We start from the raw sequence: 23,215 nt of genomic DNA, 5'->3' as shown, positions 1-23,215 counted from the left end.
AACAGTATTTCAGGGAAATAATATTTTCAAGGAAGTAGAACTGTTATTACTTTTGTACAAGTAGGAGGGGCACCAGTGATTACAAATAATACCCCCTGCACCCCCCGGGCCACAGCAATGGCATCGAAGCCAGGGGCTGTCCCCGGGCAACAGAACCCAGAACCTTGAATGCTGCCCTTTGCGCTCTCAGCCTCCACCAAACTCTATCTGAAGGTCAAGCTCCTGATGACTCTCTGAGTCATCAGGAGCTTGACCTTTTAAATTTTTTAAAAATTAAATTTTAAAATTTAATTTAAATTTAAAATTAATATTTAAAATTTAAATTTAAAATTTAAAATTTAATTTTATAATTTAAATTTAAAATTTAATTTAAATTTAAAACTAAATTTAAAAATTTTAAAAATCAGGAGCTTGACCATTTTAATTTTTTAAAAATTAAAAATGACTGTAGTTTTTCATCTAGGTAAAACATACCCATGTAAAATGGTCTTGATCTGTTAAACAGAGGCCTTAAAATAATGCACAGAGCCCGTGTCCTAAGTGGGCAACCTTAGTAAAGGGATGGAGTCGAAATCCTGAAGGGGTAGGCTGTGCCAAAGGGGCACATGTTTTATATCAGGAACACGCCAAAAACTGAGGCTGCTTTGTACACGCTCACCCTGGCTCACTGCCCTTCTCTGGTGCAGGCAATCCAAGCAAGTGCCAGGGGCCTGAGGCAGAGAAGAGAACCCGCCCCACCCTCAGCAGGAGCAGGTCCATAAAGGGATGGCATCTCCTGCTCACTTTGTCTAACGATGGTGGTTGGCTCTCCGCCATGCAGGCTGGCTCTCCCAATGGAAGGCTCGCTGATGTCCGTCCAGTAAACCACCTTGTCCACACAGTCGAAGGCCAGTCCAACGATGACTTTGGCCTGGAAGTGAAGACCAACATGAGAAGGGTCCACCCACAAGCATCAGAGTAACAGATGACAGACCTTTGATGTGTCTTCAAGTCTCTTGTCCGTTAAAAAATTATTCTTATTAAACTGCAGGTGTTCTTTTTATATATTTCAGTCAAAACTCCTTCCCCATATGTATATGAATGCATGTATATGTACAAATCCTCCCCTTCCTTCTTTCCTTCCTTCCTCCCATCTCTCTCTCTCTCTCTCTCTCTCTCTCTCTCTCTCTCTCTCTCTGTCTCTCTCTCTGTCTCTCTCTGTCTCTTTATTTTTTTCTTTCTTTTGTGTGATACTGGGGATTGAACCCAGGAGCATTCTACCTCTGAGATATACCCCTATTCCTATTTTTATTTTTTTTTTATTTTAAAATTTTTTTAATTTTTTTTTTTAAATTAAGGATGAGCATGTCACTAAGTTGCTGAGGCTGATCTCAAGCCTGTGATCTTTCTGTCTCAGCTTCCCAAGTAGTAGGATCACAGACGTGCACCATGCCTGGCTACTTTTTCATTTCTTAATGTCTCTCTGTATTGAAGATTGAACCCACTCTACCACTGAGCTACAGCCACAGCATTGGGGGGCGGGGTCCTCATAAGTTGCCCAGGCTGGCTTCAAACTTGAGATTCTTCTGCCTCTCCCTCCAAGTTGCTAGTATTACAAGCACGAGCCATCATGCCCCATAATAGTGTTGTTTTTGAAGAAAAAAATTTTTTTTTAATTTTTATTGTCTGACGTATTATTTTTTTTTCCTCTGTGACTAATGCTTTTTGTACACTTTCTGAGAAATCTGCCTACCTGAAGATCATAAAGAGAAGGAAACAAGAGGTATAAATATTGGAAAGGAAAAAGTAAAATCATCCTACTTTAAGGTAGTGATTGTTTATGTAGAAAGTCCTGGAGGAACTCTTAAAACTATTAAAATGAATAGTTGAACTTTGCAAGCTTATGGGATACAAGGTCAATATAAAATAGTACTCCCATAGCAAAAAATAGAAAATAAACTTTAAAAGCATTATTTATAGAGCCTCAAAAACACCAGCTATTTAAGAATAAAGATTTTTAAATGTGCAAAATTCCATACTGAATACTACAAAAGTTTTATTATGAGACCAGAGAAAATCTTGAAAATCTCGTGACTTTCTCTACAGGAGTCTCTGCAGACCATGGAAATGAAAGACAGTCAAGGTCCTCTGGACATTCTTCCCCTCAGGAGGTCAGATCAAAGGGAGCATGACCCCTACCTCACACCACATACAAAAATTAACAAAAAATGGATCAAAGACATAAACATAAGAGCTAGAAATATAAAATGCTTAGAAGAAAACATAAGGGAAAATCCTCATCACGCTGGACTTGGCAAGGATTTCTTGGATAAAACACCTAAAGCACTGGTAACACACACAAAAAAATGGGCGAACTGGACCACAACAGAATTTCAAATTTCTGTGCATTGTAGGACCCAATGAACAGAGATGAAAAGGCAGTTCACAGAATGGGAGAAAATACTTGCAAACAGTATGTCTTACAAGGGGTTAAAGTCAAGATATAAAGAACTCCTACAACCTGGCAACAAAAAGCTGATTTCAATAATGAAGCTGAGTGTGGTGGCGCATGCCTGTAATCCCAGCCCTTGGAAAGCTGATACAGGAGGGTGGTAAATTCAAGGCCAGCCTCAGACATTTATCGAGGCCCTCATCAACTTAGTGAGACGCTGTTTCAAAATGAAAAAATAAAATCGCACAGGGCTATGGGTATAGCAAATGTTTAAGTGTTTGGTTGACGTATTTAGTTTATATACATAAAATAATGTCAATGTACGCTGAGACTTTGATGAAAGAAAGAACAGGATTCACAGGGAGAGGGAAGTGTAGGCTGATGTCCAGACCTGGGCAGGGGCCATAGCAGCTGCAAAGGTCCAGAGGTGGGAGTGTTCCTGTGTGCGCGCCAGCCGGAGGGCAGAAGGCGCTGTGTGCGGAGGGAGTGGTAGGGAGCATGCAGGAGAAGACATCAGGGCAGACCACCCCTAATGGAGCCAAGTCTGCAACTCACACCCTGCACGCTGAGGCTCTGAGCAGCCTCTACGCCAGGCTCCTTCCTGCCTCAGGCAGACCTGAGGACTCGGTGGAGTGGCTACTGAAAGATGAGTGGCCAGGGACTTCGCAGGAACGCTGAGGCCAAACACAGCAGCCGGGTGTGGACAGGACGCCCCCGCCCCAGGGGTCTCTGCGCGGCTTTTCTGTGTCTGCTCCCTCTCGCCCAAGCCTCACGGGATGCTCGGGAACGTGGTAGCCCCACTGACAGATGGAGGCTCAGGCCCACGTGAAGGGAGCGTCTGGTCCCAGGGCTCGAGCCTGGGGTCCTGGTCTGACTGCACCGCCCGCTTCCCGGGCTCACGGGAAGAGCTGCCACATGTCCGGCAGCTGCACTTACGGGGACGTGGAGCAGCGCCTTGGCTCTGGTCTTCTTCATGGTGTTTCCCTCCAGAGGAAGGTGCTCTATCTTGCCAGTCTGGGCAAAGAGTAAGTGGGTGCCGGGAGGCAGGGGGATCACGGCGGTGGGCAACGAGGGTCCATGGTGAACTGGGGGGGCCACAGTACTCAGACCTAGAGGACAGGAGAGGTCAGTGAGCAAGGCTATCGATAGCACGAGTGCACAGGGGCACACGTGCATATGTGATGAGCAGATGCGCCTACACGCCTGCAGGTGCCCCTGTACACACACCTGGGAGGCACGCACATCCCAGGGCACATCACCTGCCGGCACCAAAAGTCACACAGCCACGCAGTACCCATTTTTCACCCGGAAGCTGCAGAAGCAGCCACCTTGCAGCCAGCCAGAGCGTGTCGGCCAAGAAGGTAAGGCATGCGTTTAGCATCAGGGTCCAGAGGAAGCTGGGTGCGGTGGTACACACCTGTCATCCCAGTACTTGGGAGGCTGAGACTGGAGGATGGCGGGTTTGAGGTCAACCCCCGCAACTTAGTGAAGCCCTCAGCAACCTAGTGAGACCTTGCTTTAAAGTAAAAAAAAGTAAGACAGGGCTGGGTGTGTAGCTCAGAGGTAGAATGCCCCTGGGGTCAAGGCCCGGTGGAAAGGTGGTTTAGCCTCCCTCTAGCACAGGACTGGATTATGGAACTAGGGAGATGAGCCAGACTGAAGAGCAAGGGCTGCGTGTTCTCTCTACTACGTGGGAGCCAGAGAGTAAAACAGAAAGAAGGGAGGGAGGGAGGGAGGGAGAAAGGAAGGAAGGAAGGAAGGACCGACCTTATGAAATTAGGAGAGAGACCAGAAGAGCGGCGTAAGGGGACAGGAGAGAGGAGAAGAGGAGAGAGAAAGGGAGGTTCTGGAAGAACAGATCCCATCATGTGCAGACATAATCACGTCACCGTGAGTCTCACTATCATGGACAGTCACAGTGCACTATAAAAAAAAATTTTTTAATGACTCTCCTGCTCCTGCTGTGGCTGGACACGGGGATTAGAGCAGTGTTCACAGCAGTAGCAGCCTAAAATTGCCCGAGCCCCGTGTGGAGCGTTTAACGCCGCAGGAGCCTACCTGAAGTAGCCTGGCCTGGGATGGGGCAGCCTCAGACCCGGCCCCTCCAGGGCTCTCGGGCCTTTCCCCTTGCCTCCCCCAAGACTGGTAAGGAACAGAAATCCCGCCTCCAATCCGGCCCTGCCTCCTGACTGCCGGCCTCCACCCAGGCTCTCTTGCGGGGACAAGCAGGCTGTGCTGCGGGGCGGGAGCGCTGGCTGGGTGACAAGCCTGAGCCCAGACGCCGTGGCCACCTGCCCCTCCGCTGTGTGCACAGGGCGAGCGTCTTCCTGGCCTCATCTCTGGCTCTCTACGGTGGGAGCTGGACCAGGTTGTTTCTGCAGTTGTTTCTCTTGCCTGTCTTAGTATACCCAATCTGCCAACTCCCTTCATGTGCCCAGAAACTCACCTGTGTATCGACTGAATTACCCCTAAATTCCCCAGCAGCCTCCGCCTGCCCCTGCCAGGAGCTCCTGTGCCCCCCTCCCCACTTCTACCAAGCAGCCAGAGACCGGCTTCACTCAGGGACCTGCTACTCAGGCTCCAGAACCTTGTGGGCTCCTTGGTGCCCCATAACCAATGGGCTCCAGCCTAGTGCCATCCTTCTTTCCTTCCTTTCCTGCTTCCCAGAGCACTGGCCTTGCACCCCAGCTCCCCACGCCGCCCACTCCTGGTCCTGCTCAAACTCACGCTTCACATGGGGTTGCTTCTAGAAGCCCACCCTCCATCAGCCCACCACCCCGCGTGCATCCAGCCTCTTTCCCAGAGGAAAGCGTATAGCCTGCTTTCCTCTGAGGCTCCTCTCCCTGTACTGCTCCTGTCTCTTCCCCGTCCTCTTGGTCCTTGGGGGGCCCTGGCACCAGGACTTTCCTCTGGACATGCTTAGCACCTGCGCCCCATCATGCTGACTGCGTGAGTGAATGAAGCCCATCAAATGAGGAGTCACTCTGGTGTTTCATAGCCACTTTGAGGAAATATCTGGTCTTTGTGAGCGCAGCTGAGGATGGAGAGTCAAACGTCAGCCATATTGGCCTTTGGGAACTTGTGACAGTGATCGGTTTCTCCACTGGTGACAAAGCAGAATCTCAGAGCTGGGGAACAGCCCCAGGATTATTTTGCTAGTCCCTCGTGCTAAGACCGAGGAAGCTGAGGCCAGGAAAGTCATCTGTCCAGAGTCCCTCAGTCCTGCCGCACCTCAGACAGGATCCTGCCCCAGCACGGGGCTTTCCCACTCCTTGGATTCACCATCTGATGGGGCATCTGAAGGCCCACGGGCAAGACTATCAAGAGGAAAGTGTTCAAAGCCGAGGACGGGTCTGTCACGCAAGAAACCAGGTTCTGAGGAAGGGCAGGGCGGGTCCCAGCATCCTCTCTGCAGCTAGTCCAGCCCCAGAGCCGTGGACCCCCTCGGCGTTCACACAGACACACATGTGCACAGAGAAGGGGGCAAGCAAGAGGGCAGAGAAGGCGGCGGGGAGAGGGCGCAGCGAGGGCGCGTGAGCAGGCCCACCAGGCAGGGCTCACAGGCGTCCACTTACATGGGGGTCGCATCCCAGGCCTGGTCCTGGTGCCCTCCAGCTCGCGGCCATCCCGGTCCACGCACCAGCAGTAGCCAGTGCTGCCGTGGCACTGGGCAGGCGCGTAGTGCCCGTGCTCATCACACTCCGGGACAAACAGCCCGGGTGGCCTGGGCCGCTGCGCGCCCGCCACTCCTGCCGCTCCGAGAATGTGCTCTCGCTCCTGCTGGCAGCGCGTCTTTTCCGCCTCTGTCAGAGACAAGCGAAAGGGGAAGGTGGGTGGAGTCTCCGTGATAAATTACCAAGGGGGAGGCTCCTGGTCAAAGAACAAGTCCAGCCCCATTCCCTCTCTCCCTTTGGCCATGCTACGCCTTCCGTCCTATTTGACGTAGCAGCCAGATCTCTTCCCGGCCCCTAGAAACATAAACCCAATACGTTTCTGTTCCCTAAAAATCACCCAGTCTCGTATTCTGCTACCGGAGCAGAAAATGAAGGACAACACACAGACGGGATTTTCAGCTCTGCCCCCAAATGTTCGCTGCGGCTGGACCTGCACAAGGCAGGCGCGGTGACATTCCGCGGCGTGCTGCGGCAGATCCTCCAAGTCTTCCGTCTGTGCTGCCAGCGCGTGCTGGTCGGCTTAACGCGACCGCCCCGGTGATCAGAAGCGGCTAGCGTGCCAGAGAAGTGTTTGTTGAGCCTGGCAGGAAAAACTGTATGCTTTTCTTTTGTCCCAGAGGACAATACAATAAACAAAATAAAGCGTTTGATGTGGCAAGAGCCCAAGAAAAGAAACGAGCCATCTGGTAAGGATAAGAATGTTGGTTTTAGTGCCCTTGGACGTAAAACTTATTCCCTCAAACCTGACAATTCTACAGGGTTTTGTTGGGGGGGCGGGGTCTCCTAAGTTGCCCAGGCTGGCCTCAAACTTGCCATCCTCCTGCCCCAGCCTCCCAAGGAGCTGACATTACAGGTGTGCACCACACACCTGGGGCAACTGTAGTTTTTATACCTCATGAGAATCCTGATGCCCTAAGAGGTGAAGGGAACCCCGGTTCCCCGAGGCTGCAGCACTGGTTTGTGGCTCGATACAGAACCTGGATCTCTGGCTTCTGGTTCAGACCCCCTATTCCTTCTAGCCTTGAATTTCTGCCTCTGTGTCCCTAATGCCCAGGACGCTCACGCACATTAAACCACGATGTCCACGACCACCTACAGAAACGTTCCTGTAATGTACCCGCCAAAACGACCCCAAGACCCACACGTAGATGTTTCTTCTCAACACCTCTCTACGGAACTGCTTTCCCGGCTAGAAGGTAAGACTGCTGTTCTGTGTCCTGTGAACCAAGAGAAGCCTGTAAGAGAGGCAGGGCTATCCCATTTTATGTGGCCATCAAGAGTCTTGTGTTAACGTGGTGCTTGACATACAAAATCTGCAGGGATCAGGAAGTGGCACTTTTGAGGGCTGTGCCTGAAGCCTACAAGGAGGGGGACCTCCATTCTGACTCAGGAAATGGAATTCCTAGCGTTTATGGAAAGCTTCCAACTCACTGGCTTTGCTGGGCGCCTCTCAGCCTGGCCAGCAGACGGTGGAAAGGACCCAAGGGTCCAGCCAGAGTCCCCTTCCCAGCCCCAGCACCCACCCCAGGGGGAGTTTCCCTTCCAGGGCCCGGTGGATGGGGTCGGGACTGCCATGGTCAGGGGGACGCATTTCCTGGTTGGGAAAATGATAACTCAGGCAGGCCTCGCCTTGCCCACCTGGTTTGCTCTGCAGTGGGACCATTATTCAAGTCCTCATGCTTATCTGAGACAGGGCAGGGAGTCTAGGGCAACTTTTCTTGAGATGAGGACAGAGAGAGAGGCAGATAGAGGAGGAAGGCAGGAGAAAGAGCTTCCCGGTGTTGGCGCAAGCATTCCATCCCCTGCCTGACTAAATCGGCTTCTCATGAATGGCGGTTGCAGCCTGACACGCTCAATGGAGTCCGGGGGGTGGGGGGGTGTTGCAGGAAACGTCACGTCTCCCTGGGGAGAGAAGCCAGGGCGTGATAGGGGAGCCACCAGCTCTTAGCATGAACTCGCTGGCTAAGCCGCTATTTATTGGGTCTCTTCCTACACTGAGTCTGAGACCTCTTCTGGGCATCAGCGTTCCCAGAGAACACGCGGGCTCCAAGCACCCATCTGACACACCTCTGGACAGAACAACACAGGTGCAGCGCCTGATGCCCGGGCTCTTTGGGCTTGGAGATTGTGGCTCACGGTTCATCTCACGTCTGCTGAGCCCAGGAGTGCCACATTCCCAAGAACAGGAACTCACAAGGAATGAAGACAAGGCAGAAGGTCTTTATCTTGGTGTCTCCAGGGACTTCCTGTCAACACCGATAATCCTACAACTAGAAGTCTGTGCCTGCAGACTCTTCAAGTCCCAACACAAACCCCGGCCCTTACGAGGCTGGAGGGAAGGACAGTGCCCAGCCAGCGACAACGAACGGGCAGTCAGAGAATGGAAATGACCAGGAGGAAGCAGAAAGGTCAGAGCTGGGAGGAGCAAAGGCTCCTGGTGCGTACGCTGTCTCTCTTGCCACCGCGTGAAATGGCCAAAGGGCACACGGGTGCCTCCCGCCCCCACCCTCCCCTGGAACTCACTACCGTGGGCTGTTCCAATCACTGCGTTCACCGGACTTATCTATTTCATTTGTGTCAGAAGCGCGTCTGGAAGCTGTCACCTGCAGGCTCCTTGTGTACAGCAGCGCCACAGCAAGCCGGAGCCTCTGAGCCCATGGCTGGAGGGGAAGACCCCAGCCTGGTGGGGAGAGCGACTGCCATGGGCTGAGAAGGGAAGAGGAGGAGCTGCCTGGGCTCGGCTGACGGAGCTGCGGCGTCTCCCGTCTGGGTGCGCCACGGGGTTCACACTACAGCAGAGAAAGAGCCGCCCAGGTGATGCTCCCTGGGGAGCCAGGGGATGGGATGCTCTCTTTTTAAGCTTAGAGGAACTTCAAGGAGATGAGGGACTGGAGGAGCCCCACGCTCAGGGGCGATGCGGCCCCCTTAGAAAGGAGGCTCTGAGGGAGGAGGAGGTGGTCAGATGGACCTTGAGAACCGATCCTGAGAAGTGCTCAGGGTTTCTGAGAGGCTGGTTGGGATCTTCTACAGCTCGACCTCACACCCCTGCCTAGCTGCACCACCCCCTTGCTGAGGGCCTAAACTTGCAGGCATATTGAAATACACTGTTGCTGGAAACGGACCTTTCTCAGCTGGGTACGGTGGTGCACACTTGCAATCTAAGTACCTGGGAGGCTGAGACAGGAGGGTCATAGGTTCCAGGACAGCCTCAGCAACTTATCCAGACCCTTAGCAGCTTAGCAGGACCCTGTTTCAAAATTAAAAAAAAAAAAAAAGAGCCAGGTGTGTTGGCGTATACTTGTAATCCCAGCATTTGAGAGGCTGAGACTGGAGGATTGTGGTTTGAAGATAGCCTTAGCTACTTAGTGAGGCCCTTTGCAACTCAGTGAGACCCTGTTTCAAATTAAAGAATAAAAAATAGGGCCAGGCGTGGTTACGCACACTTGTAATCCCCGCGCTTGGGAGGCGGAGACAGGAGGATAGTGCAGGTTTGAAGCCAGCCTCACTGGCTTAAGAGACCCTGTTTCCAAATAAAAATATAAAATAGGTCTGGGAATATAGCCCGGAGGTAGAAGGGTTTCCAGGAACCCCAGTACCACCACCAAAAAAAAAAAAAAAAAAAAAAAAAAAAAATATATATATATATATATATATATATATATATATATATATATATATATATATATATATATATGGCAGGGGCTGTAGCTCGGAGGTTAAATGCCCCTGGGTTCCATCCCCAGACCCACCAAAAATAAATAAATAAATAAATAATGAAAAGGGCTGGGAGTATAGCTCAGAGGTAGAACAGCTCTGGGTTCAATCCTCAGTACCACAAAAAAGAAAAGAAATCATTCAAGTCTCATGGTCCTTAAAAGAAAGAGGATGAATTATGGAATTTCTAGAGCCCCTTCCATCTCTGACTAGGGAATCCCAGTTTTCTCACATCGGTTTGCTTGCAACAGTGAAAACTACAACTCAGGCCGCAGAAGCCGGGCAGACAGAAAAGGAGGGTTGTTCCTTGGTCCTCCTTCCTTTGGGCTGGGCTGTCTACCTACAGCTTTCACCTCTGCCGATGGCCCTGCTCCCTCGCCCTTTCACCCCTCTCTGCAGACACGCGACAGATCGCGGGCAGTGTTTTCTAGGAGCTGGAACATCTGCAGCATGGCTATTTGTCCTGAAAGACCAGGCTTTCGGTCTCTCCCTCAGGGCTTTTAGTTTGTTTGTTCTGGAGATTCAAACCAGGGCCTTGTACCTCCGAACTACACCTCCAGCCCTTCCTATTTTCAAACACGGTCTCGCTAAATTGCTGTAAGTTGTTTGAAGCTGGCCTCAAACCTGTGATCCTCCTGTCTCATCCTCCCAAGTACCGGGGTACTGGGATTACAGGCAGACACCATCACACCTGACCTCGCTCTGGATTTTTCCTGCCCCTTTTGACCCCTACATTACTAATATTGAGCCAGTGATATTCCCTGGGATGCCGCCCAGGCTAAGTTAGAGGCTGGGGTAGCCACCTGCAGGATGGTCCCTCTCCCACCTGGGTAGTCCTCACAGTGTCAGAGAGCTGCTCTGAGTCTACAGCATTGATCGAAGTGGCCGCAGGCCCCTCCGGGTAGATCTGGCGCTCTCCTTGCCCTGGGAGCCATACCACTCCCTCGGTCAGTGCTATACCTCCTTCCTGCTTAAGCAAGAAGCCCCAGAGAAAGTCCTATCCCTGGTGTCATTGTGCCTGAGTCCTCAAGTGGAGAACTCAGGAACTCACAGGGCCAGCATCAGACCAGGTACCAGATAAGTGTTGACTCTTTGGTCCCTGTCCGTCCTTATGCCTGGCATCGGGCATCATAAAGGAGACTGCACAGTATTACCTCGTGATTATGTTTTTTAGTCATGCACCATTTAGAATGATCTGATGAAAGTCTCTGTATTCAGATACCAGCTAAAGAATAACATGTTGGAAACCAAAAGGCTGCCCTGTGCTTGGTCTCATGCTTACGCCCCCAGATTCAAATGCTGAAACCCCAGGTGCTGTGCCAAGAGGCGGCGCCTTGGGAAGTGATTAGCTCGGGAGGGAGCAGCCTCCCTGAATGAGAGCCGTGTCTTGTAAAGGACCCCCAGAGAGACCCCCAGTCAGTCCACCATATGTGGCCATGATGACAAGACACCTGGCTGTCTATGGACCAGAACATCGGCCCTCACCAGACATCGAATTTTCCAGCACATTGCTCTTGGGCTTTTCAACCTTCAGAACTGTCATAAATACCTTTCTGTGGCTTATAAGGCACCCTGTCGGTGGTATTGCTATAGCCAAACAAAGGCAGCCCGTGTACCCATCTTAGATTGCAGTCCCCTCTCTCCACCACAGAGGATGAAGCTGTGCCAGTCCAGTGCATGTGGATGCATCTTAGCTGCTGTCTCCTCCTCCCCCTCCTCCTCCTCCTCCTCTTCCTCCTCCTCCTTCCCCTCCTCCTCCTCTTCCTCCTCCTCCTCTTCCTCTTCCTCTTCCTCTTCCTCCTCCTCTTCCTCCTCCTCCCCCCTCCTCCTCCTCTCCCTCTTTCTTCTTGTGATACTCGGGCTTGAACTCTGGGGGACATTCTACCTCTGAGCTCCACCCTCAACCCCGTTTTATTTCTATTTGGAAATGGGGTCTCGCTAAGTTGATGAGTGTCTCGTCCTTGATGAGACTGTCCTCGGGCCTGCGACGATCCTATCTTGGGGTCACAGGTGTGCCATCACACTCAGTTCCATCTGTCTTCTTAATGTGAAGTTTTCATAGCAGGCTTGTCTTCACAGAGGTTTGTATTTTATACACATGCCATCATACTGTATATATCCTTTAGTGACTTTTTTGGCCAATATTAAGTTTTTGAGATTTACCCAATAACTCTGCTTCATTCATTTTTTACTTTGATGTTATTGCAAAATTACATGAACTGGCCAGGCTTGGTGGCACACACCCTACATGTGGAGGGCTGAAATAGAAGGGTCTGGATTCATGGCCAGCCTCAGCTATTTAGCAAGGCCCTCTGCAACTTAGACCCTGTTTCAAAATAAAGAATAAAAAAATGGGCTGGGGGTGTAGCTTGGAGGTAGAATGCCCCTAGATTCAATCCTCAGCACCACAAAACAAAACAAAGAAATCGCATGAACTGGTCCCAAAGCCATCTGTCCACTCCTCCCGCCGAGAGCCATTTAGATACTTCCTGAGACAAACCACGCTGCAGACCTTCCTATGCGTGCCTGGGGCACATTCTCTCTTGGGCGCTCAACTAGATGTTGAATGTCTTCAGGGAACAGGATTAAATACATACACAACCCTGGCAAGTGGCTCTTATTAATATTATCATGGTCTCACTTCCTATCCCAGCCTGCAGGTCTGGATTCATTTCTGTTTAGCAAACAGAGCTCTAAAGAGAGGTCAAGGAGTCAGGCAAAAAAACAAACCCTAAAAACCTAAAACATCTGCTTCTCTTTGAAGTGCAGATGTGAAGGAAGCTGATGGAAATAGTGGACATCAGTCTGTTTTAATAGCTGCTGGAGCCCTCTGACTCAGATTACCATGAGCACCTCTCCAAGTACCCTACCTCCCCCGACCTGTGGACAGTGCTAGTGTCCTGGCCTGTACGTTCAGGTACCAAATGTCGGCCCTGCCTGGCTCCGTCTAGGCCAGGAGTGGCCAACGTTTTCTGCCATGGGCCAGGGATGGAGCTATTCAGGCTTATTTTTGGCTTGCGGATCTTAGAGCTTCTGTTGTAACTGCTGAATGTCTTCATAAAGCGGTCATACATGATGCCTATGCTCACAGGCATGGCTGTGCTCCAATAAAACTTTATCTATAAAGACAAACAGTGGGCCTCCTTTGGCTCATGGGCCACTTGTCTTCTACGCAAAAGAAAACAATTTAGCCCAGTCATGCATAGTACTTCATGTCAAAATTTAAACTCTACTTTGTTTTTTTTTTGTTTTTGTTTTGTTTTTTTTTTTTTTTTTTTTTGGTGGTACTGGGGTTCCTGAAAGCCCTTCTACCTCCGGGATACACTCCCAGACCTATTTTTATATTTTTATTTAGAAACAGGGTCTCCTAAGCCAGCGCGCGCGGCTGGCTTCGAACCTGCGCGATCCTCCTGTCTCCGCCTTCCAAGCACGGGGATTACAAGCGTGCGCCACCACGCCCGGCTAAACTCTACTTTGGATCAATACCATCCTAAGAAACTAGCCCTGGGAAGGCTGTGGGTAAGCAAAACCCGCTGGTGGGAATGGAAACTGGCGCATTCATTTCTTTCCTCAAGAGCTCTAAAGAATTGTGAGTTTCTCCAGGAGCCATAAACCCCGCCAGGTACTAGAAACAAAAATAAAGAATATAGGCCTCCTGTCTGCCACACATCACAGGCCGTGAAGGTACAGGCATCAGACAGTTATTAACCACCTGAAAAAGTGGCGAGAGGAAACGCCCATGTGTCTCTTATTGAAAACACGTACAGCCTCAGGAATATCTATGACCACCAAGAGCAGCAGTCATTAAAAATAAACAACATGGCAGGAGTCAAATAGATTCTTAACTCCACGTCGGAACCCCACAGGTTAGAAGACTGAATCAAATGTAGATTCCACCTGACTGATCTCTGTTGGAGTCTTAGTTCTAATATTTATTCCCTGTGTGGCCTTGAAAAAGGCCTTCTCTTCCTTGATTTCAGCATCCTCTGTGCAAGTGGAGATAAAGTACCTGAAGAAGACGACCAGGAACACCATGAAATAGTGTAAGTACAGCACTACTTTACTGAGGGGGATAAGATTACTATTTAAATTAATAAATTGGGTAAAGTAGTTTGTTCTTTGCTATATGGGTTTAGGTTCAATCAGTTGAGGCCTGAACACCACCAAAAGGCCAACCCTGCCCCGGAAAAGAGAGCAGTCTTCCTACGTAAAGGCCTCCAAACCGGAACACCAGTGCCCCTGTTTGCAGAGCTGAACTAAAATATCGGCTGCCTCTTCCTGAGAAACAAGCCCGTTGGTCTTAGGCCTGGTGCTAAGCCCTTGCTGCTGGGGTCTCCTACTTACTGAACTGCAGAACTTGGGATCTGTCAGCCTCCGTCATTATGTGAGTCAATTTCTAATAATAAATCTCATGCACACACAAGCATCCACTTAATTCTGTCTCTGGAGAACCCTGCTGCCTATAGCCCAGTTCTTACCTGTACCACTGGCTCAAGTTTCAAGGGTGATCAGCGCTCAGCTGCCAGCGCAGCTCCGGTCCCTATATGGCGCCCCCTGGAGTCGTGCTGTGCAACTGCCTGGCTCTCCACAGAAGCCTGGGCTCCAACCGCCCACCTGCAGGCCTGTCGGGACTCTGCGTGGTACCTCCCCCTTCTCCCCCTGCCTCCACCCCAGGCAGCAGGTCAGCACACACAGAATGACAATGGGCTAAGACCCCAAACGCCCCTCTGCCTCACCTCTAAAGCTGCATCGGAAGCCGTCTCCATGGTAACCCGGTTTGCACTGGCACGCGAAGGAGCCTGGTGTGTTATAGCAAAAGGCGTCAGGATGACATCTGCTGGGCTGGCATTCATCCACATCTGCAAAACAACCCCGGGCCGGGGACCATGAGATTGCTTCTGAAATTTGCGGTTTACACAGTTTAGGCCCCTTGCTCAAATCCAAAGGAACCTCCTTCCGATCTGGGAACCGCAATTTTAAAAACTGCTGAACAGTAATTTCTTCAAGACACTAGCTGCCCAGTTTCTATCTAGTACATTTACGAGGGGGTTTCGCTCGGGAAATAATGTTCTCATGAAATAATCAAGTTTGCAGAAGGGAAAAAGGGAGGATTCACTGATCTCAAAAGAGGATCCTTAGCCAGGCGTGGTGGCGCACACTTGTAATCCCCGCGCTTGGGAGGCTGAGACAGGGGGATCCGGATTCACAGCCAGCCTCAGCTACTTAGTGAGGCCCTTTGCAACTTAATGAGACCCTGTTTCAAAATAAAGAATTAAAAAAAAAAAAACGGGGCTTGGGGTGTAGCTCAGAGGTAGATGCCCCTGGGTTTCATCCCCAGTACTGCAAAAATAAATGAATGAATGAATGAATAAATAAATAAATAAATAAATATGATCAATGTCTGGGACTTTGGAGGCACATCATTAACTGCTAGATAGAGAAGTCTAGAGAAGAGAGAAAAATTCACATGTCCAGTGATAAAGAGACAGTGTTTCAGAAATCACCATTGATCTTAGAAAGTACAAGCTTTATAGAAATACCCTGCAGTATAATGTTAAGCAATTTGGCAAATCAAGAGGCCCAGTGGTATGATTTGGAGATTAAATGTCCCCCAGAGAAGCTCGTGTGGTAGGCAATGCGGCCAGGTTTGGAGGTGGAACATGGCTGAAGGAGGTAGACCCTGGGCATTTGGCCTCGGGGACAGTATCCATCCCTGGCCCCTCCGGCCCACCCCCTCTCTCTTTGCTTCTGGGTCACCATAAAGGGAGAGCTGCTCACCAGTTTCTGCCTTAGAGCTGGCCAATCATGGACTAACCTCTAAAACCAGGAGCCCTCAGTAAACCTTGACTTCTCTTAAGTTTTGCTTATCAGGTATTTTGGTCACAGCAATGAAAAAGCTAACTAAAAAGATTCAGGTATCCTGTCTATGGGTTCTCCTACCTAAAATCACCCTGAAGAGCACCCTGGCTGCCAACAATGGGCTGATTCAAGTGTGAAAGGATTCTGTAGCATCATTTATCCTACCTCTGCAGACTTCATTCAATAAGGGAGCTCTGCTTTTTGCAGAGGTCAGAGCAAGACAATTGAAGAATTATATGTATCTTATTCAATAAAAGGAAGCTGGGCGTGTGGCACATGCTTGTACTCCCAGTACTTGGGAGGCTGAGACAGAAGGATCGCTGGTTCTCAGCCAGTCTCAGCTACTTAGTGAGGCCCTCTCCAATTAGTGAGAAGTTGTTTCAAAGTAAAGAATAAAAAAATAGGGCTGGAGGTATAGCTCCTGAGTTCAATCCCCAGTACAGACAAACAAACAAACAAACAAACAAACAAACAAACAAAGAATAAAAGGATCAAGCTGGGCGTGGTGGTGTACACCTGTAACCCTAGTTTTTGGGAGACTGAGAAAGGAAGATCACAGGTTCAAAGCCAGCCTCAGCAACTTGGCAAGACCCTGTTTCAGAATAGAAAATAAAAAGGGGGGGGGGGTAGCTCAGAGGTAGAATGCCCCTGAGTTCTATTCCCAGTACCAACATAAATAGATGAATAAATTTAAAAACGGATTCACTTTAAGCTCTATGCAAACAAAGCTTGTTTGTCCTTTGGTGAAAGATAAATGGGACCACCAGTTCCCGACAGGTGTCTGAGTGTTGCCTGAATGAACAAGTCGCATAGAAGTAAACAGTCAAGGGAGGCCGTGTGCCTCCTCCACTGAGAATAGCTCTCAAATGAAAATGCACAGGTCCAGCTACCAGAGAGAAATAAGAAGCAGACGGTTTACCCAGCAGAGCTGGGAGAATAATCCTGTCTCCCAGTCCTGGGCGAGGTGGTAATGAGCACTGAGGCACTGAGGTCCAAAAGCACCACGTAGGGAGCCTTGTCAGGTTCCATCGAGGGAAACGTCGCAGGGCCACGCACCTTGGCAGGCTCGGCCGTCCCCAGAGAAGCCAGGCAGGCAGGAGCAGGTGTAGGAGGAGCCTCCTGTGTAGACACACTGGGCGCGCTGGGGGATGTCACAGTCATGAAGGCCAGTCTCGCAGTAGTTGATGGGACGCTGGTCCACAATAGCTTGGGAACAAAAAGTTAACACAGCTGTTAGAAGAAGCCCCCGAGCAGGTGGCCACCCTCCCCAGGCCCCTCCACACTGAGAGCTTGGTCCAGGGGGCTCAGAAAGAGTGGCCAGGACTGGACCCCAGACCTCAGGGACTCTCTTCCAGCTTCACCCCCTCCTGACTCCTGGCTTGCGGCTCGTGGAGAAACCTTCCTAGCCCACGCTTCCGGCCTAGGATGCTGTCAGAGCAGAATTCCAAGGGATGAAATACATACTCGACTATCTATAGGCAAGCCAGTTACTCATTTGAATGTGTGCGGGCAGACCTGCTTCACACAGCAAGCCAGCTCTGCGCAGCGACTGTTAGTGGAGCCCACTAAAGGGGGAGGAGCCAAGCAGGGTGGAATTGCCCACGGTGAGGCTAGGGAAACCTCCTGCGCTGACCCAGCGGATGTGGGGGTCACAGGTGGCTTGCCCTTGTTTTGGCCAATGGCATTTGCTGTTCCATCTTACTCAGAATTAAACATATAGAAAAATGGAGCCCGGTACCTTTATAGGAGGAACCCGCCTGTAATCCCAATACCTGGGAGGCTGAGATGGAAGGCTCAGAGGTTCAAGGCCAGCCTCAGCAACTTAGTGAGGCCCTCTGCAACCTAGTGAGACCCTGTTTCTTATTAAAAAAAAAAAAAAAAAAGAACCTGGCGTGGTGGTGCACACTATAATCCCAGTATTTAGGAGGCTGAGACAAGAGGATCGTAAGTTTGTAGCTAGCCTCAGCTACTTAGTGAGGCCCTCTGTAGCTTAGTGAGACCCTATTTCAAAATAAAGAATAAAAGCCGGGCGTGGTGGCGCACGCTTGTAAACCCCGCGCTTGGGAGGCGGAGACAGGAGGATCGCGCAGGTTCAAAGTCAGCCGCGCTGGTGTAAGAGACCCTGTTTCAAAAATATAAAATAGGTCTGGGAGTGTAGCCCGGAGGTAGAAGGGCTTCCAGGAACCCCAGTACCACCAAAAAGAAAGAAAGAAAGAAAGAAAGAAAGAAAGAAAGAAAGAAAGAAAGAAAGAAAGAAAGAAAGAAAGAAAATAAAAAATAGGGGAGGGGGTGTAGCTTGGAGAATGTACCTGGGTTCAATCCCTAGTACAACAAATAAATAAATAAATAAATAAATAAATAAATAAATAAATAAATAATAGGGCAGAGGGTATAGCTTGGGAGATAGAATGCCCTTGGGTTCAATCTCTAGTACCAAGAAAAAAAAAAAAAAAGAAAGAAAGTAAAGGAAGACTGGAAGTCAGGGGAGAGGTTCAAGACCTGCCCGTGGCGTTCCCAAGTTCTCCTAGGCAGCTCTGGAAGCACCTCCGAGGTCTCCCGGGCCACAGGAAACCAGTGATGGAGTCTAATTACCTCTGATCTTACAAACTAAGCACTAAGGCCCGGGGAAGGCAGCATCTTCCTCAAGCAACAGGCTAAGAGCAGATGTGTGCTCAGCACCTGCTTGCACCCGCTCTGCCCTGGAGTGCGCGTGGACATCAGTAATGGCCAGGTCCAGTCCTCCCTGCCTCCTGCAGGCGTGTCCCAGGGCCTGGGTCTCAGTTCACCCCACCCCTACCCCTGAAGGGTAAGGACTCTACCACCCAATATGGGATGTGATTCTAAAGCCAACTTTAGAATCTCCTTCGCCACAGAAAGCAGAGGAAAGCCAGGTGCACTGGTGCATGCCTGCAGTCCCGGCACTTGGGAGGCCGAGACAGAAAGGTCACAGGTTCGAGTCCAGCTGGTGCAACATAGCAAGCTCGTCAGTGACTTAGTGATATCCTGTTCGAAATTTTCAAATAAAATAGGTCTTGGAGGTGTAGCCCAGGGATAGAAGGCCCTTGGGTTCCATCCCTGGTATCTCAAAAGATAAAAATAAAATAGGGCTGGGGATGTAGCTCAGAGGTAGAATACCCCTAGGTTGAATCCCCAGTACCACAAAAATAGAAAGGAAGAAAAAGAAAAGAAAACAAGCGGAAGAGGGACTCAGGCCAAACACGGAGAAAGTGATGTTCTCTACAGAACAGGGGGAAAAAGTAATTCTGGCAGAATGAGCTGAAATCTCAGTGCGCAGAGGGGCCGGCCTCCCAGCTCACAGATGTTTGGGTCTCACTCAAGACATGAGAACTGCCTGTTCCTTCCGCCTTGCCCCACGACCCTGGCCACTCAGAGCTTGGAGGCAAAGCAAAAGGAAAGTTCTCTGGGCTCAGCAAACGGCCAGCAAGGACAAGGGGCAGCTGGCTGATCCCGCGCAGGAGGGGGCTGCTTTGAGCCCAGCAGACATGTCGAGTTCAGCTGGCCTGTTTAGCACGCTGCCCCGCAGACCTAGAAATCACAAAGTGCTGGGAACCAGCAATTCTATGCACAGCAGTAGGGAAGGGAAAAAAAAAAAGGAAAATTAAAACAGTCCGGCCCTTTGTGATCATCAGTACCAAAATCATCAATCAAGAAGATAATCAGGAGCCGGGCGTGGTGGTGCACGCTTGTAATCCCAGCATTCAGGAGGCTAAGACAGGAGGATTGTGGTTCGTAGCCCACCTCAGCTACTTAGTGATGCCCTTTGCAACTCAGTGAGACCCTGTTTAAAAATAATGAATAAAGAGCCAGGCATGGTGGCGCACGCTTGTAATCCCAGAGCTTGGGAGGCTGAGACAGGAGGATCGCACAGGTTCGAAGCCAGCCTCAGCTACTGAGTGAGGCTCTCAGCAACTTAGTGCGACCCTGTTTCCAAATAAAATATAAGATAGGTCTGGGAGGATAGCCCAGAAGTAGAAAAGCCCCTGGGTTCCACCCCCAGTACCACACACACACACACACACACACACACAAAAAAAAAAAAAAAAAAAAAACCTAAAACATAAAGGTTCATGTAGCTTGGAAGCAGAATGCTACTAAGTTCAGTCCTCAGTACCAAAAAAGAGAAATAATACCATTTTTAGAAGTCTACTGGAAATGACTTAAAGAAGCTGAGCAGGAGCAATTGTAATGCCTGCTTGCAGCCGGCTGGATAATAATATCACTAGTGTAGACAGTGCCAGCCCACTCTGTGCAGTATGGTAGTGTAGACAGTGCCAGCCCACTCTGTGCAATATGGTAGTGTAGACAGTGCCAGCCCACTCTGTGCAAGTAGGCAGAGGGCGGGTCACAGGCTCATTCACCTTTGCAAATTGCCCTTCCGGGCAGGAGAGGGCACATTTCTCGGCCTGGGTTGTCACACGGCACAATTCCTTCCCCACAGGAGTCAGCGTGCACCATGAGCTCGCATTCCAAACCACGAAGCCGGGGGACTTACCCACACACGTGCCCCCGTCTGCGAAGCGGTAGCCCTCCGCGCACTCGCAGCGGAAGGTCCCCGGGAGGTTGTTGCAGACCGCGTGGCTCCCGCACACCGAGGGCTGCTCTCCGCATTCGTTGATATCTGCAGCAAATTGTTTAAAGGCAGACTCTCGTTAACCACTCCAGACTTCACCGAACACGGTAAAACAGAAGGTGTGCTACCCTCAGAGAGGACTGATTCTTTTTCCTATGCCCCAGAAGTAGTGTGAAATGGTGTGCTTCCCACACATAGCTTCAGAGAGCAATTCCCACGTGCTTATCTTGAAAAAGTACACACTTCCTTTGTCCTGGAAGGAGACGCTGAAGCTACCGCTCGTGGAAAGCAGCGTGGCCCATAGAAGAGGCCGAGGCATCTCTGGTTGCCCTGGCTACCCGCGCACTGGTGGCTACGGTGAAGCACAGGGTCCTTCTCGTGCCAACCTCGTGCTCAGAGTGTGCACAGGCCCTCCTGAGTGTGAGCGGGGCTCCCCACTGGCCCAGACCTTAACATGAATCTTCCAGGATCAGGAGACCAAGCTCTCTCCTGTGTCTACCCCCAATGGCCAGTCCAGCCAGGCCCTTTCACCAGGACAAGTGACCTGCTGGCTTCTCGGACAACACTGCTCAAAACAAGCGTGCGTGTGTGTGTGTGTGTGTGTGTGTGTGTGTGTGTGTGTAGGTACTGAGGATTGAGACCAGGGACATTTTACTTCTGAGCTACACCCCCAGTCCTATTTTATTTTATTTTTTATTTTGAGACAGGGTGTCACTAAGTTGCAGAGGGCCTCGCTAAGTAGCTAGGGCTGGAAGTGAACCTGTGATCCTCCTGTCTCAACCTCCCAAACACTGGGATTACAATTGTGCACCACCATGCCTGGCCAGGTCAAGCATTTTACCCTCATCAGCCCCATAGTTTGTCCTGCACCCAGGGAAAATCCCTATTATTATTATTATCGTGTGTGTGTGTGTGTGTGTGTGTGTGTGTGTGAGAGAGAGAGAGAGAGAGAGAGAGAGAGAGAGAGAGAGAGAGAGAGAGAGAGAGAGGTGGATTTATGGCACAGCTGGAAGGTTTTGGGCAGGCAGCTGGAGCTGGGGCAGGGATGGGGCCACAGCAGGGGAGAACCACCTCAGGGCAGCACCTACTGGCTGCTGCTCCAGCAACAGAAGAAAGCAGCAGCCTGCGCCCGCGCCTCTGCTTGGCACCATCTCTTGCAGGATTCTCTCACACAGGGGCTGGATGCCCGTATGGGGTGCAGGGCTCGGCAGTGCAGACCTACTGCCAAACCACACTGCACAGAGCAGAGTTTCCAGCCAAGGAGACAGAGCAAAGTCACCAGGAACACTCCCAAGCCCACTCTTCCCCGAGACTATCCACAGAGAGGGAGTTTTGTGTTTTGAAGAGCTCCTTGGGCAATTGGTCTCTTCCCACGCACTTGACCCACACAACCACAGGCAAACAGGGTCTTGGGGTGGAGGGGCAAGGGCGGGCACCGATGCCCTAGCACAGATGAGACCGTCCAGCTGACATCCTTTCTTTAAAGACAAGACCTTAGCAATTTCCCCACTAATATTTCGTGGCCCTTGAAGTTTGGAAATGTTTCCTAATGTGTGATTTAAATCTTCTCTTCTGTGAATGGGGGGCAGGACCTTAGCCTTTTCTTTAATGGAAACTGACCTGGGAACTATCACCACCACCGTCTCTCCAGGGCAACACAGTACCTGCCTCTAGATGCATATTCTTGTTACTCAACATCTGGCTAACCTCTTCTCTGGAGAGATTTCCCTTCAAATAATTACTCTCTAGCCCAACAGCAAAATCCTGGATTGTTCCTCTTAATTTTTCTCCAAGTGGGTCTGTCTGTCTGTCTGTCTGTCTCTCTCTCTCTCTCTCTCTCTCTCTCTCTCTCTCTCTCTCTGTACTTGAGATTAAATCCAGGGGCATTCTATTTCTGAACTATACAGCCCAGCCTATCTATCTGTCTGTCTATCTATCTATCTATCTATCATCTATCCATCTATCTATGCAATACTGCGAATTGAACCCAGGGGAATTCTACCTTCAAGCTACACTCCCAGCCCTATTTTATTTTGAAAAAGGGTCTCACTAAGTTGCAGAGGGCCTCACTAAATAGCTAATGCTGGCTGTGAACCTGTGCTCCTGTCTCAGCCTCCCAAGTACTGGGATTACAAGCATGTACCACAGCGCCTGACATTTTATATATATATATATACTCTGCTTCTCCAATGTGTCCCTTTTATAAAGGCCAAGCTCCCTAAGGGGAAGAAAAGAACCTTATTATCGATTTACTAAATGCCTTCTGTATCCTCAAAAATCACTGAGTGACAGATTAAGCCAGACAGTTACCACTGACCCCAAACTTTGAGACACCTGGGCACCATTGCGCCCGGCACCACCAGGGAACCAGAACGCCCTGGTTCACCTGGAAATCTCCAAATCACCAGGGAAATGTTGGATCCAAAGTAACCTTGTTTTGAAAGTCACACGAACCCTCTCTATACGGCATCACTAAGGCACGTCCCACCCCCACCCCAGGCACCTCCCAGTTCCAAATGACACAGAAAGCCAATGATCTACTGAATGTAAACTCCTGTCGGAAGCACCGCGTCCCGACGCACTGGCGCTCTCAGGCATGTCCCAGTGGCCCAAGACAATAAGCAGCCTGACGAGGAATGTCCGCACATTCCACTGAGCAAATGTTCTGAAAGAAAGGCTGACAGCCAAAGCAAGCACACAGGCGACGGCCGGTCTTCTGGGTGCTGTGGTTAGGTGCAGAATGTCCGCTGGAGAGCTCATGCTTTAACGTTCAGAGTGGATGTATTTAAGCCATGAGGACTGTCATCTCATCAGGGATACATCCCCTGTAATGGACTTACTGGGTGCTGACCTAGCAGGTGGGATGTGGCTGGAGAGGCTGGGTCCCCGGGGGCGTGGCCTTAGAGACTGCCTTTTTCTCTGGATCCCCTTGCTGGCTGGCTCTCT

General features: G+C 50.3%; 1 protein-coding gene across 1 annotated transcript in view; it reads right to left on the bottom strand.

Annotated features, from left to right (window-relative positions):
• The window catches only part of NID1 (nidogen 1), a gene marked incomplete at its 3' end in the record, with an annotated part of 71,327 nt that overhangs the window by 6,375 nt on the left and 41,737 nt on the right, over positions 1-23,215 (bottom strand). Inside the window, exons 10-15 of the mRNA XM_080717149.1 lie at positions 20,192-20,317; positions 16,735-16,884; positions 14,556-14,678; positions 6,007-6,234; positions 3,368-3,540; positions 784-910 (exon numbers count right to left, since the gene is read on the bottom strand). Coding sequence (XP_080573275.1) covers positions 784-910; positions 3,368-3,540; positions 6,007-6,234; positions 14,556-14,678; positions 16,735-16,884; positions 20,192-20,317 — 927 coding nt within the window. The remainder of the gene's footprint in view (positions 1-783; positions 911-3,367; positions 3,541-6,006; positions 6,235-14,555; positions 14,679-16,734; positions 16,885-20,191; positions 20,318-23,215) is intronic.

Source organism: Muscardinus avellanarius, assembly GCF_963383645.1.
Source record: "Muscardinus avellanarius genome assembly, chromosome: 20".
NCBI classification, from domain to species: Eukaryota; Metazoa; Chordata; class Mammalia; order Rodentia; family Gliridae; genus Muscardinus; species Muscardinus avellanarius.
This window is presented reverse-complemented; position numbering and strand designations above follow the sequence as displayed.